The 16207-nt window shown below is 40.4% G+C and overlaps 1 protein-coding gene across 6 annotated transcripts in view; it reads left to right on the forward strand.

The window, feature by feature from the left end:
* The window catches only part of ADGRB2 (adhesion G protein-coupled receptor B2), a 5411420-nt gene that overhangs the window by 4904702 nt on the left and 490511 nt on the right, over nt 1–16207 (forward strand). For all 6 annotated transcript variants that reach the window (XM_044082710.1, XM_044082742.1, XM_044082734.1 and 3 more), the window contains one exon: nt 4126–4211. In XM_044082710.1, the coding sequence (XP_043938645.1) occupies nt 4126–4211 (86 nt within the window). The remainder of the gene's footprint in view (nt 1–4125; nt 4212–16207) is intronic.

Here is a 16207-nt window from a genome sequence, read left to right on the forward strand (position 1 = left end):
TGATTTTTGTAGGTACTTGGCAGGGAGTTGATCAGCAGAAAGTGTAGTGGGTTTTAATTTTTTGATCAAGATACGGATAAGTGAAGTGGCGACTGGTTGGAAGCTGAATGCGAGTAGGTTTCTAGGGGAGCTACTTTCAAGACCAGGGAAGTTAGGAGGTAGTTGGCTAGCTAGGTCTTGAATTGTCTTAGTAAAGAATCGCTTAAAATCATATAGTAAATCACAATAGTCCCACAACTGTGAGTCTAACTACAAATCTATGGCACTGGATAAGGCAAAAGTTACACGCATACTTTTAATGCAAAAATGAGACAGGTGGCAGAAAATGTAGTAATAAATGAATAAAACGCAAATGATTGTAAGTGGATCTTAAATACGTAATAAAATCCAGAAAAAGTATGAAACCAGTGCTAACTCTGCCTTAACAAGCCTGGGGGGAAGGACGTTGTCAGTATGATCTGTCAGTGACCAGTAAAATAAGAGAAAATGAAATAAGACTGGGAGGAACTTCCAAGGCCAAATATACAGTATGAGTGACAGCACAAAACTGGCAAGTTTAAAGGCACAACAGGCTTACAGCGGGTGGGTGGGCAACACAACTTATTTAAATGGTAACGTAAATGCAGTAGTTTAAATGTACATCCTTGGATGCAAAATGGAGTCCAAATGCTTTGTTTGGTTTGAGCTTCATTGTAAGTTTCAAATCCTTGGGTGATACATAGGCAGGGACTGTAATTTGCATTTTCAGGGAAAATACTAGTCGATCCCAAATGCTGACTGAGGTTTGAAAAAGAATCTGGCATTTCAGGCCAGATCACTGGTGGGTCACAACTTGTATTTTTTACTTACAACACAGTCATCTTGCTTTACTGTTATGTACATACATCCTGTTTCAATTTCCCATGGGGTTCCTATTACCTTGTCGAAGTTCCGAAACTCTGAACACCATAAGGTTGAAACCTTATGTTCGAAGTTTTAGAACTTCAACAAGGTTAAAAAAATAAATAAAAACAAAAGAAACATAGAAAACTCTTGCAACTCTGAGATCGCACTACAGTGCGGTAAAGGGAAATCTTCCCTTTCTGCAATGTATTGCGATCTCGGAGTTGGTATATTTAAAGAGGGTGAGGGGGTGCAGTGGTGCTTGCCCCCCTGCTTGCAACAGTTAACTTGCTGTTAGGGTTTTTATTTATTTATTTATTTTTTTGTGTTCGAATTCCTGGAACTTCAAACATCTGAGTTCGATGTTCTCAGCTTCGAAGTTTCAGGAATTCCACAAGGTAATAGGAACCCTTTCTCATGCATATAGAAGTACTAGAAAACTGTAATAAAATCACGAAAATAACTTGTATTGTGCATTGATACTCATGGATATAATTTCTTCATTTCTTCTCATGAAAATGAAACTTCATTCTTTGAGAAACATAAATTGGTGTTGCTGTACACATGATTTTGAACCACCACAAAACTGATTTTTTATCAAAGATTGTTTCTGGGATGTAAAAGTATAGACCTTCGTTGCAGACATAGCTTGCCACTCTTGCATATTGAGCTTTTTTGTTTCTTGAAGGAGTCTGTAGGTTAATTGTGATCATGCAAAAAACATAAATCTTGCAGAAAGAATAATGTTTTCAAACCCAAATCTGAGAAACAATAATAACAATAAATAAAAGGAAAGAGGATGGAAATTGTATTACCATAAAATGTAGTGATTTCATGCAGTCATACTTAATTTAGAGTTCCTTAGAAAGTAATCCACCTATTTAGAATTGCATTGACATTCCAGACTGTACTTCTAGAAATTTTATGACCAGAAAGTTGTTTTTATTTTTTTTAACAAGAAACATCTTTATTAAATTATCAGTTATGACATAGGCAGACCAAAGAAGCTGTTTGTCCCGTTTCCTCTGATGTTTTCACACCAGGGAAAGAAGTCCTACAGTCCTCCTCTATAGCTGCCATACCAACTCTACAGGCCAGACCTCATGACAACAGCCTGGGAGGATAAAACATTATTTTGCTGTTTTATTTATTTAACATTTGTTTGCCAGGATAGTCCAACTGGACAAGTGTACGTTTTCAGAAGAGTTCTGGGGAGAAAAACTCCATAAGTTTACAGAGAGAAAAAAAAATTACAAAAGAGACATTACAGAGTAGTAGCATACAGATTCTAGACTTTACAGCCATTAATATACAATAAAAGGATATTCCCCTCCCGTTTGGTTGAAAATACAAGTGTACAAAATATACAGTGAGAGTAGATAACAACCTGGTAAAGCATTGCAAGATATTTCACAATTGAATAAGAGTATATAAATATTTAAATTTCCATGTATACATTCAAGCAAATATACATGTAAGAGCACACACACACACACACACACACACACACACACACACACACACACACATATATATATATATATATATATATATATATATATATATTTATATATGTAGACTCACACACAGACACACACACACATAAATATATACATACACACATATATATATATATATATATATATATATATATATATATATGGGTCTACCTGACAATGCCGAAAGCTGACAACGCCGACGATGAGAACACCGACACCAGAAGATCGAAAACTGATGACCGACGGAAGAAAACCCCGACGCTGAGAACACCGACATGTGAAAAGGCTGTGTAAGTATGTGGTAGTGACGGACGTTAGGGTTAGCGTGCGAGTAAGGTAAATGTGCGATATTGACGGACTCTAGGGATAGGGGTGGGTTAAGTGAGTTAGGGTTAGGGCACAGGTTAGCTGAGTGTGCAATAGTGACAGTCTTTAGGGTTAGGGGCGGGTTAAGTGAGTTAGGGTTAGGGCGCGGGTTAGCTGAGTGTGCAATAGTGACAGTCTTTAGGGTTAGGGGCGGGTTAAGTGAGTTAGGGTTAGGGCGCGGGTTACGTGAGTGTGTGATAGTGACAGTCTTTAGGGTTAGGGGCGGGTTAAGTGAGTTAGGGTTAGGGTGCGGGTTAGGTGAGTGTGCGATAGTGACGGACCTTAGGGTTAGGGTTTGGGTTAAGGTTATAGATAGTTGTGTATGTAAGGTTTAGTGTGGGTTTGTAAGGATTTTGGTGTGCTTGTGTTGTGTGTGTGCTTTTTGGACAGGGGATTTGTTTTGTTTGTTGATTGTCGGAATTGTGGTGTGTCGGGCATGTGAGGTTTCGTGTTTGTGAACTTTTGGTTATGTGGTGTTGGTGATTTCGTTGTCGGTGTTGTAGTGCGTCGGTGTTGTCAGGTAGACCCATATATATATATATATATATATATATATATATATACACACACACACACACACACACACACACACACACACACACACACACACACATATGTAGGTTATTGCTCACACATGGGTAGGTATAGTTAGATGGCAGTGTTTGTGTTGTCCAGGACAGACGGGGTATAGAAGTAGTAAGTGGACGAGGCTTCAGAGAGACAATTACAAGTGCATAGGGATGAAAGAGGTATGTTTTAAGCAGGCTTTTGAAGGAGGGTGTGGAGTTTTCTAGTCTGAGGTCAGGGGGAAGCTTGTTCCATATTTTTGCTATATGGACAAATAGTGATTCCCCAGAGTTGTTTTTGCATGTGATGGTTTCGATTAAGGTTTTGCTGAAAAAACGAAGTTTTAGTACTGTCTTTTCCCAGCATAAAAAAACAAGTCCTTATTAAAGACTGTTTGTCTTTAAAAAGCCTCACATTAGCATAGTTCAGTTTTGACAAATACTTTTGATGACTGCAGGGATAAAGCACTAAACTCTCCATCCCACTCTGTCTGCATTTGAAGTGGAAATCCATGATGCAGTTATTTTGAAGGACGGTTGAACTAAGAAATGAAGGGAAACAGGTACCATAATCTGTAATAACTGTTTTTAGGTAATGAAACTGAATACATTTACAATGCAGATGGTGCTAGAGCTTAGGCATTAATACAGAGAGGTTTGTGCATATTATTTTACCTCTGAAAATATGTCCTTTTGATCAGCAGCTCCCAATAAGAAAAGAATGCTAAACTAACAGCACTGTATGAGCTCAAAAGAAGTGTGCATTTCTTAGCTTGATAATGTTAGGTTTCTTTTTTTGTATTGTCATGCAGGTGAATATGCTTTTTGGGATCGTGGTTTTCAATAAATTAATGTCCCGGGATGGAATCTCAGATAAGTCTAAAAAGCAGCGCGCTGGGTAAGTCATTTGTAATTATGCTTTCTCACAAGGAGACATTCAGAGTCCATGTCTGTGTAGCTACCAGTATTCATGCTTTCTCACCTCATTTTGTATTAAAAGTGATATAACTCATAATAACCTCAGATGTTTTAATTGTTTTCAGCAGTGGTGCCTACGAATTTTATCTGTCTATCTATCATCTGTCTATGTCTATCCATTTACCTGTGTATCTTTCTATCTAGCCATCTGTCTGTCTAATCTGTCCAACTGTCTATTTCACTTTGCTTACAGGAGTTGATCATTGGTCTCAATGGACCAATTTCTGTCTCGTCCCAAAGGTAAAAAGTACATGTAACAGAGAATACAAGTAATATAAACAGTGCAATGAAAAGAAAGGGGTGCTGACTTGTCTAAACATGGGCTAAACTCTTCACTAGGCTTGTAAGGGCTTCAGGGCCAATAGCCTGGTAACTTCATAAGATCCTATGAAGGTGCACAGTGCAATGGATCCATTAAAGTAGCAAAACATATTATCAAAACAGAAAGTGCAGAAGTACATGTGTATGCCTATATTTCTACCTGTCTCTGTGTTTTTTAAGGGTCATGAAGAGAGCAGGCTAAGCAGAGTACAACAAATTTCCAGTTCAACATCTGCAGATTCCAGCTCTTTCTGGAGGATCCTCTTGTATTTCAAGATCTACCAACAGATATATAATTTCTGCAACTTGTCTGCCCTGGGGCCTGTTCTTAATGAGGCATGTCTGGGAAACTTCCATCAGGAGCCAGTCATGGAGCATTCCTTTAAGATGTTTGCACTGTCTCAGTGCCTCTGATTCTAAAGGAACAAAGACTCTACACTAAAGCTTTCTTAATTGTGAAGGACCAGAGATTCTGGTCTGACACTTCTATTCTGAAGGAATAAGGACTCTTCTCTGATGTGCCTCTAATTCTAAAGGAACAAGGACTCTCCACTGAGCCACCTCTGAGTCTAAAGGAACAGAGTCAGGTTTCCCTAATTCTAAAGGAATGGAAACTGTGTGCTGAGGATCCTTTGATTCTGAAGGAACAGAGACTCTTCTCTGAGGCTGCCCTTGAGGACCAGAGACTCTGCTGAAATGCTCCTTTGGTTCTGAAGGAAGAAAGACTCTGTTCCAAAACTCTTTTATCTCACTGAATTTCTCACTCTGCCATGGAAAGGATGCGTAGCATTTTTGTGGAGAAGCCTCATTTCTGTCACTTGCCACCCCAGTCTGATTGTGCTGGTTATTCCCCACAGTTTGTTATACTAGGGGACAAGGCAAGGTAGATTGATAAATAAACCACTTATGCTGTTAGAAAACTCAGCTTCTACTTACCCACCAATAAGAGTTTAACACTCACAAGACTGTGGCTTCTGCTCTACCAGTTCATAGTCCTGAGTGACCCATTGCTGTCACTCATGAAAATGACTCCAGGTTACCTAAACTCCTCTTCATCCGCACCCATGGTCATCTTCCTCTGTTATCTGATGATATTCATCCAGTATGTCCTGGGGGAGTATCATGGCATCATATTTTGACTTGCTGATACTTATCTTATTTATTTTATTTATTTAACATTTGTTTACCGGGAAAGGCCGACTTGGAACAAACCCAATTATCAGCGGAGGCCCAGGGAGAAATGGCCAAGATTCATGTCTTTCTAATGTGGGAGGAAACTGGAACACCTAGAAGAAACCCACACGAATTGCGGGAGGACATGCAGACTCCGCACAGAAGGCATCCCGACAGACAATTGAACTGGCGAACCTCTTGCTGTGAGGCGACAAAGCTATGGCTGCAGCACTACACTAACCAATTATCTTGGTTATATGGGGCTAAAAAGCCACAATCTGAAAACAGCAGTGATGCCATCTGATAAACTGTTCATGATGATCATGAAATCATTATGAGGAATTTGATGAAAACCGTTTTGTTCAAATAATCAAAGCTGAGGTGATCAAAGTTAGATTGACCAGTTTGTCAGTGTCCCCTCTCAACATTTAAGAAGAGTATTGTACTGGCTCCAGTTCCAGACCAATGTGGGACATGTCTGCTTGCAGAAACCAAGGTAAATCCCGGCTTGAAGATTTTATATTTATTATATTTATATATATATATATATATATATATATATATATATATATATATATATATTTTTTTTTTTTTTTTTTGATTTGCTGTAATTTTATAAATTGTAGTTTGATCATTTGACATATGCCGAGTAAAACATACCATTATTGGAGCCCAACACATCCCTTAAACAAATTCAGCTTATAAAAATGTGATTAGCTGTGAAGGGACCTGATTCCGTACAGCAGCAGCTGGTGTGGTGTCACAGTTTTATGGAGGACCTCACACTGTACATGACAGACACAGTTTGATGGAGGACCTCACATCATACATAACAGACACAGTTTGATGGAGGACCTCACATCATGCATAACAGACAGTTTGATGGAAGACCTCACATCATACATAACAGACACAGTTTGATGGAGGAACTCACACCATACATAACAGACACAGTTTGATGGAGGACCTCACACCATAGATAACAGACACAGTTTAATGGAGGACCTCACACCATGCATAACAGACACAGTTTGATGGAGGACCTTACACTGTACATAACAGACATAGTTTGATGGAGGACCTCACACCATACATAGCAGGCACAGTTTGATGGAGGGCCTCACACCATGCATAACAGACCCAGTCTGATGGAGGACATTATACCATGCATAATAGACACAGTATGATGGAGGACCTCACACTGCGCAGAACAGACACATGGTAACAAACCTTCTGCATATCAGCTGTAGATCAGAGTTGCAAACTCTCACAGTTCCTCACAGCTATAAAAACCTAAAGAGCTAGTCCATTTGCTCCATAGCCTGGATGGAATGTTGTAATTTTCTGAATCTGAGTTTTGACTATCATCCTAAGTCTCTCCTCCAGCATTCTGACATAAACTTTGCTGAGCAGGCTGAGGAATGCACTTCCTGTATGGTAGGAACATACCATGTTCCTCCTTTCTTGAAGATGAAAAATGCCATCCAATTTACCAATCCAGAGGCATTGTCCTGACCTTTCATACAGCACTAAAAAATGAATATGTAATGATACCCAAAAGCACTTTCTAATGTTTTCAACATTTCAAAACCATTTCTCATCCACTTCTGCAGTCATACTGCTGTCATGAGCTCTGATTAGCATAGCAACTTCAGGTATTGTGATTGATATTAAAGCCCCATAAATGTTGTATAATGAACTCTGATAGGAGTCCATGTAATATAGATTAACACATTTCTCAAAATGACTATTTCACATTTTCACTGAGTAAGCTCCACTGTCCTATCATAAGATGTGAAATGGTTTACTAGAATCTCTTTGGGCCTTTCTTTATGACCTTTTCAGATTTTTTCTATGCTCTGACTTTCATGTTGGCAGCTATTAATGTGGCTTTCTTCATTTGTAAGTACAAGTTAGCTAAACCAGGAGAATGCAGGGTAAGCACTGCCCAGAAGAGTCCTTCTTCAACCTAAAGGGCCAACACAACAATGGTGTCCATAAGTAGGTCACTACAATTTCCATACTGAGAGGTATCAATCGTCTACTGTCTAGAGACCCTTGTTGTCATTTAAATAACTGAGGTCCTGAACTTAGTCCATTCTTACTCAATGTTCCTGGTTTTACTAAGGACAGACAGCGTTGTCAGAGGTAAGATTTGAAAACATTTGCACAGAAAGCTTCTCCAGGTATTATTGTGTTGTCTTACAGGTTTACCCCTCTGACTCCACTTTTAGCAAGTTCAGCTCACCACTATGCAGTGATCAGTTGTTTCTTCCATACTTTCCTGTTTTCTTCTCATGTAAAGACTCCCTAGCCAAACACTAGCTCTGTTCTTGTTCAACCTCAGGATGAACTATTGCGCCAGTATACAACTCAGTACAGCTCCTCGTGGTGTCCTGCAGAGTGATACAGGCAACAGAGAGACCCAAGAGAGACTTTTCCAGCTTTAAGTATTTTTTCTCTGTTTTTTTGCTCCGACTGCCTTTTCCCACCTAAAAAGCAAGTTTCTAACTGCTCTGAGCTCTAACAAGTTTAAATTGCATTGCCTTTCTGCATTTTACAGTTTTTCACTTGTTTTTTATCATTTTAAGTCATTTTTGTATTGTATAACTGTTGTAGGCAACACACTAAAGTGCGTTAGCCTGTTTATAGCATTTACAGTGTTTTCTGTGTGTTTTTCTGCTGTTCTCTGAAAAAAAAAAAAACAAAAAAACAAAAAAAATTCTCTTTTCCCGCCTTGCTGAACTAGATTAGTCCAGATTTCAAGCTTTGCTGAATTCTGGACTGTGGTATAGTTTCCTGTGTTGCCCATATCCTTACTTGGATAGGAGGAAGCTTCTCTGTTCACCAGTGAGCATGGGGAGCTTTGAGCAGCCTATCTGTCCCTATAGGAGTGGTCTCCGCCCTGAAACTAGTAGCTTATTGGCCGTTTTGGGTCAATTCCTATCTCTTTCAGTTTCCCTGCTTTAAAACCCGCATTTGCGCAGTTTTGTGCGATTTTGCACATAGCGCAGCATCGGGCAGCGCCGCTTAAACAGGTTTAAACTATTCCCGGCTCCACAAAGTCTGCTCTTCACTTTTTCCCTTAGAACTGATCTAAATCTCAAAGTAAGCACTCTATTTTCATTCTAAAGCCCTGCACTTGCTCTTATAAGTAATCTTATAAGTAAACATTAATAAACTAAAGCACTACACCCTCTTATACTCCTTTTAAGTACTTGGCTCCCTATTGGTCCTTTCTGATCAGTCAAAAAGTAGTTCCTTATACTATTCTGGCATGTCCAAAAGTCAGTTTCGGGTTTACTCTCCAGTCCAGCTGGTGAATCTGGATATCTTGAGGCAATGTTACAACTGCCTTATGTACACAGACCACCCTCTCCTCCTCCCTACAAGCTCAAATATATGTGAGAGATGCAACTATATAGCCAAACTGGAGGCTGAGCTCTCTCAACCCAGTACTGGCACAGTCAGTCATGAGGAGAAGGGAACCACACACACCACAAATCCAGTCTCACATAGACCTATCGCATCAGCAAACCGAACACATAAACACAAAAAAAATACTCGGAGGCTCTAAATAAAAATCTGCCTAAGCAACAGAGACCTCCAAAGCAGAAATCCAAGAAACCCCTACCCCACAACAATACCCACATATCACATAGTTCACAAAGTCAGTGTGCCACACAGTCACAGCCCTTAAGGCTAAACAACACACCTAATACACTTGTAATAGGTGACTCTATTGTCAGACACACTGACGTCCCACTCACCAGACTGAACAAGGAGAAGGTCACTGTAAGCTGCCTGTCGGGTGCCAGGATCCACCACATAACACAAGCACTCCGGTCACTCCAAAGCAAGTACAAATATGACTCCGTCATTGTCCATGCTGGTGTGAATGACCTGAGACGTACCTCCCTGGACTACATGAAAAGAGACATAGAGGAGCTCTCTGATCATGTAGCCCAGGCCGGTATGACCCTGACCTTGAGTAGCATCTTGCCCTCACCAAGAATGATGCCACTGTATAAAGACAAAATGATCAATTTTAACAATTGGCTAAAGAATTGGTGTCATTTAAAAGGGATCCAGTGTCTGTCAGCCTGGGATGACATGCTCGACAAGCCACGTTGCTTCGCTAGGGACGGCTTGCACCTGTCACCCCTAGGCTTTCAAATACTGGCTAAGGCTCTTGCCACGCCCATAGTGCCTTTTTTAGGCAAGGCTCAAAAGACAAACCCACTTCCATAGACAGCACAAGAAAAAAAAAACTAAGGGTAATGCTGCACAACGCCGGAAGTCTAAACCTCAAGATGCACACACTCGAGGCTCTCCTAAGTATGGAGAATATCGATATCTGTGCAGTAACAGAAACCTGGTTCAAGGCTCCCGAGAGCACCCCAGCACTACCTCATACCATACTTTTCGGCTCCAAAACTCGAACCGAACCACAAAAGGAGGGGGAGTATCCATATTCATCAAAGATACCCACACCTCCAGGTTAGTGGCATTGCACAAAGTATCGGAGACCATCCATGTGCAACTAAAAGTGGGCAAAACTGCCTTTCAGTTTGTAGCCTGCTACAGACCACCCTCCCAAACTCAGGAACCCCACATGGCTTTCCTGAGAACACTGGAGAATATGAATATCTCTCCAAACACCATTATATTGGGTGACTTCAACTATCCAAACATTGAGTGGGAAAACTACTCAAGCCCCAACACCTTCACCCAACGGTTCCTAGAATTTATAAACTCAAATGCTATGGAACAACTGGTCACCACTCCCACAAGAGGGGAAAAACATATTGGACCTGGTCATCATCAACATGGGGACTCTATGTTCCACACCAGAGGTATACCCCTCATTGGTAAGGTCAGACCATAAATTAATCTCACTGGACATCCATATCCCGTCCCCACCCCCAGCCAAGGAAACAACTGTGAAGAACTTCTCAAAAGCAAACTTCACACTTCTCAAAACCGAGGTGGAATCCTTCAAAGTCCCCAGGCCAGTGGAAAATATGGCTCAAACCGCAGAATCCTTTACAAACGCATTCTATGGACACCTACAGGAATGCATAGGTCGTGCTATCCCAAATAAAACCAAGACTCACTCCGCCAAAGGCAGGAGACCTGTCTGGTGGACCCCAGCCATAAATAAGCTATACAACAGAAGGAAGTAGCTACTACATGATAGAGCAAAATCCCAAAAAGGGAAGGCATCTCTGATCAGTACTAGCAAGAAACTACGATCCCTCATAAAATTATCTAAGGCCAGCTTCGAAAGAAAAATTGCACAAGACACTAAAGATAACCACAAGGCCTTCTTTAGTTATGTCAGGAACCTGGGTGGCAACTCCCAGAGATGCTCTGAGTTAGTGCAAAATGACAAAAAATACACTGAACCCACAGACATTGCCAACATCCTAGCAGACAGGTTCAGTGCAAACTTCTCCCTCCCCAACCCCCCCCCCCCCAAAAGAGCAAATGACTGTCCCAACAGAGTGTAGCCTCCCTGACATCACAGATGCACAGGTGAGAGCTGTCCTCTCCAAAGCAAAAAACACAGCATCAATGGGACCGGACGGTTTCCCAGGCTGTGTCTTACACGAGCTCCAAGAAGAACTTAACCCTCACATAAAGTCACTGTTCAATCTCAGCCTTACTACAGGATATGTACCCAAGGAATGGCATACAGCAACAGTGGTCCCGCTCCACAAAGGTGGTGCCACAACGGACCCCAGAAACTATCATCCTTAAGCCTGACTAGCCTGGTCTGCAAAGCTATGAAGCGTATCATCATGGAACTCATAAACAAAGACATTGGGAACCTCCAGACACTGAATCCTACCCAGTTCAGCTTTAAGGGCAGATCTTGCCTTTTGAACCTGGTCGACTTCTTTGAAACAGTTACCAAGGCCATAGATGAAGGGAAGGTAGTCCACACAGCCTACCTGGACCTCGCAAAAGCCTTCGACACAATACCCTACTTGGGCATCATAAATAAGCTCACCAGCTTAAATATCAACCCCTATGTCACAAGATGGGTTGCAAACTGGATCAGGGATAGAACCCACATGGTCCGAATTGCAGGTGCCATGTCAGACTCTAAACCAGTTACAAATGGCATCCCACAAGGCTCAGTCCTGGGACCTCTCTTGTTCGGTATATATTTCTCTGAGGTACAGGCTAACACGGGAGGACTATAGCTGACCAACTTCACAGATGACTGCAAACTGGGTGCCATAATCGGCTCTCTGGCTGACACAAGCATCCTCCAAAAGGATCTCACAGAGACGAATAACTGGTGCCAGAGCCATGGCCTCATGCTAAATGCCAAAAAAATGCATAGTCATCCCCTTTGGGAAAAACAAAGTGTCCACAGATTACTACATAGGTGGTAATTCATTAAGTACGGAAGAAGTAATAAGGGACTTGGGGACCCAAGTAGATAGTAATCTCTCCTTTGACAATCACGTTGCCAAAGTGGTTAGAAAGGCCTTTTATATAGCCCACCTTATCACGAAAGGGTCACATCTAGATCAAGAGAGGTCATTGTGCCCCTCTACTCATCAGGCCCATAATTGAATACAATGCCTCATTTGGGATGTACCTTACCCGACACCTGCAGCAACTAGAAAGACCCCAAAAGTACCTCACCAAGAGGATAAAGGGACTAAAACAGATGCCCTATGCATTTCGGCTAAAGAAACTCCAGCTCTACTCAGTTGCTTACCGCCTACTCAGAGGCGATCTGTGCCTGACGTATAAAGCCATGTCCAACCCAGAATTAATGGACATGCTCCACCTCAGGAAATCCAAATCCCTTAGAGCTACGTGCTCCAGGGACTTAAACCTCAGCACAGAAATAGCATAGGACATGCTGGAGGGACAGATTCATATCCCAGAAGCTCCCCTCACTCTGGAACAAAATCCCAGTCCTTGTTAGGCAGAGCCCCTCACTGACCCTCTTCAAGAGAAATCTTGACGAGTGGATGGGAGATGGTAAGTTTACCCCGGGATCTCTTTTGTGTCCCTGCTAGACAAAGGCACAATAAACTAACCTTAAAAGGGCTATCTTATGTGACCTACTATTCAAAGGCACAGTCTACTAATCTAAAAGGGTGGCAAAAGCCAAACACACTCTGGCTAGGTTTATAAATGCCCTAGGGCAGATAGCCTAGTATCAACCTATGAACCTAAGTATGAGCAAGTACCTATTCCTACCTTAAACCTCCTTGCTCTCTCTTCTTCAATTACTTCATTACTTCTATCAGTTTTTCTCCCCTGGCTGGCTATCTAAATATGCCTTAACCCTTTTTATCTCTCACCTCATAATGCAGTTCCTGTTTGTATTATACTAACTTAACTTTAATTTCTCTAAACTAGGTAAAATTTCTCTAAATCTTAAATCATTTTCATAAGTGTATTTATTCTTATCCAGTGTTTTCATATTATGTCTAATTTGGTATACTTATTTTAACTGTAGATGATTTTTTTTTTTATTTCTGAAGATTGTAAAATTATTGTTCTTAAAATGTGTTTGTAATACCTCTGCACTTTTCTCCCTGAGCCTCCACTCAAAACCAACTATCTGATTTCTTAGTAAACAACACAGGTGTCCCACAAGGATCCATATTAGGACCAATACTTTTTAACATTTTCATTAATGATCTACATAAAGCCTCCCAGGACAGCATACTAATTCAGTATGCAGATGATTCAACTATCATCTCATCCTCACGTGATTTCACTAACCTCCAAAAAATAACCCAAGATGCTTTCTCCTCTATAGAAAACTGGCTGAATGCCTCTGAATTAATGCTTAACCCAAAAAAAACTAAACTGTTATTATTGTCATCAAAACCTCCAACTACAGAATTCAAAATCTTCTCCCATAACAAAACAGTAATCAAACAGGTACAATTAACAAAACTACTAGGAATTACTATCAACAACAAACTCTCCTTTGAACAACATATATTGAACACGGTAAAGAAGACCCATTTCAAACTAGGCAAATTATACTGGCATAAATTATACCCTGATAAGCAAACTAGGAAAAAACTAGCAAATACTTTGCTCCTTCCATTTCTTATGTATGACAGTCCCATTTTTACCAACCCCGATACATCACTTATAGTAGCACTGTTGTAGCTTGCTACAAAAATAGCAAAATTTGCATCAAACATGCCCACCTGCTCACACCACTGTACCACCCTCTCAAACCTATCCTGGGTAGAATTCCACGACTACGTCCAATTCACTCAACTCTGTATGGTCCATAAATTAATTTTTCAACCCATTAGCTGCCCCGCTCTCCAATCCATCTTACACACATATATCCCTACACGATCCAGTTGCTGTTTTGAGAAAATCCTATTAAATGTAGCCAAACCCAACAAGAGAGCAGGACAATCCCTATAATCATACAACATTGCCAAACTATGGAATACCCTCCCCTCCAGCATTACACAGCTATACTCCCCAAAGCCCTTTAAAACTGCGCTAAAAACCTACTTGTTACAAAATCCAAGCTATACATGTAATATACAATGTAAACCCCCTTAAATAGATAACCGACTAAACAAAAACCCTACCCTGTAACACCTCTCATTTCATCTTTACTTAAGTAATAGAAGACCTTATTATTTGTCCATCACAAAGTATATATTTGTGTTGTAGTTTTTTTTTTTAACTGTAATTTTGAAGCTTGCTGAATAATGTATACTTTGCAATTGTATACTGTCCTGTAGTACTCACTTGTTTTGTTTTTGTTTTGTTTTAAAACTGCAGATCCTTATCTCCCCAGATCAATAATCTAACTGTATAAGTTTTGTTGTATTGTTAATTGTGGAGCTTTTCTCCCCAGGCCTCCACTGAAAATGGGTCCAGTGCCCAGTGGACTTTCCCAGTCAATAAATGCCAATAAATAAATAACTAAACAATAAATAAAAATAGATACCTGCCCAATCAAACTTTTCCAGTAATCAGATGTCAATAAATAAATAAATAATGCATTAGTTGCTGAATATATGGTTTTGCCTCTTACAATGCAAGAACAAATTTTTGCCAATCTTCAACTCAGGATGCTGTGATACCAAATATAACTTAAAAATCTTCTTGTGTTTGGCCCTTTTTCTTTGTTGCATACAGTCCATGATTTACACAAACGTGCATGAATAACTTATAATTTGAATTCACACTCATAGCATCTTTACACTGCACCCTTCTGGGTGCCTCAGCCACCTTCTACAAGAAGGTTTAATTCTCTGTATAACTGTTTAGCATAGGGACAAACAAGTATTATGAGTTTTCCTGTCTGAGACTGTAGGATCTGTGAACCAGCCATATCATTCATCAGGAAAAAACCTCAGCTGAGTGACCCTTGGCCAGGAGTTTGATAATCCTCAAATCCAGCATGACCCCTTTATGAAGAACACTTTCAGAGTAGTAGGCAGATAGATAAAGAGGGATCAGCACCAACTGAAAAATTGTTAGTGTAGAACTCAGGATAGAGGTCTGACCATATATTTGTGGTAATTTTCCACCTTTTGCTCGAGGTCATGTTTCTGTTTTTGACAGTGAAGTGATAGTCCGTGTTCCTAAAGTCAGTTTCCATTACTAGGCTGTGTGCTGCTGAACACCAACTTGGTCATATATGCCACATAACAGGCAATGCACCCCCTCCTTTGCCTACAGCATTACATTCACCTTACTAGTGGTCAGACCTGATCACTATGTACTTACAAGCCAATTCTTTATACTAATATGGTTTTCTTAGCAATCAACGAGAATTGTTAAGCTAAGTTTCTATAGAAAGAACAAAAATGTTTTTTGGATCTTTTCTTGAAGATCGGGGAGGGACATAACTGTAGTTACCAGTGTAGCATCACCTGCATATCAAATGGCAATTGTGTCATTAGTAACAGTATAGTGGTCATTAATAAGCACCTGCATACCGAATAGCAGTTGTGTCATTAGTAACAGTATAGTGGTCATTAATAAACACCTGCATACTTAATGACACTTGTGATATTAATAACAGTGTAGTGGTCATTAATAAAAATGTTAAAGTAGGGGTCCACGTCTTAGCCCTGTGGCGCTGAGATGGAGAAGAATGGCGAATGCTCTTTCTGCCATTTTATTGTCTGTAGCCTGTTAGAGAGGGAGCTATGGAAGCAGCGGAGGAAGGGGAGTGTCATGGCTTAGTGAGGTTAGTTTATGGAGAAGTATCTGATGGCATACAGTGTCAAACGCCTTAAATAACTGAAGGAATAGAGAAACAACATTTCCAGAATCCCTGTTTAGGTCAGCATGATGGATGGAATTAAGGAGAGCTTGCAGTCATGCTAGGAAAAGGGGATGAGGTGATCTAGAACAGCTATGAGAAGTTGGATCTGTATACACTTTTCAAGG

This window comes from Protopterus annectens, chromosome 1.part1, assembly GCF_019279795.1.
Source record: "Protopterus annectens isolate FY-2018-M chromosome 1.part1, PAN1.0, whole genome shotgun sequence".
Taxonomy (NCBI): domain Eukaryota; kingdom Metazoa; phylum Chordata; order Ceratodontiformes; family Protopteridae; genus Protopterus; species Protopterus annectens.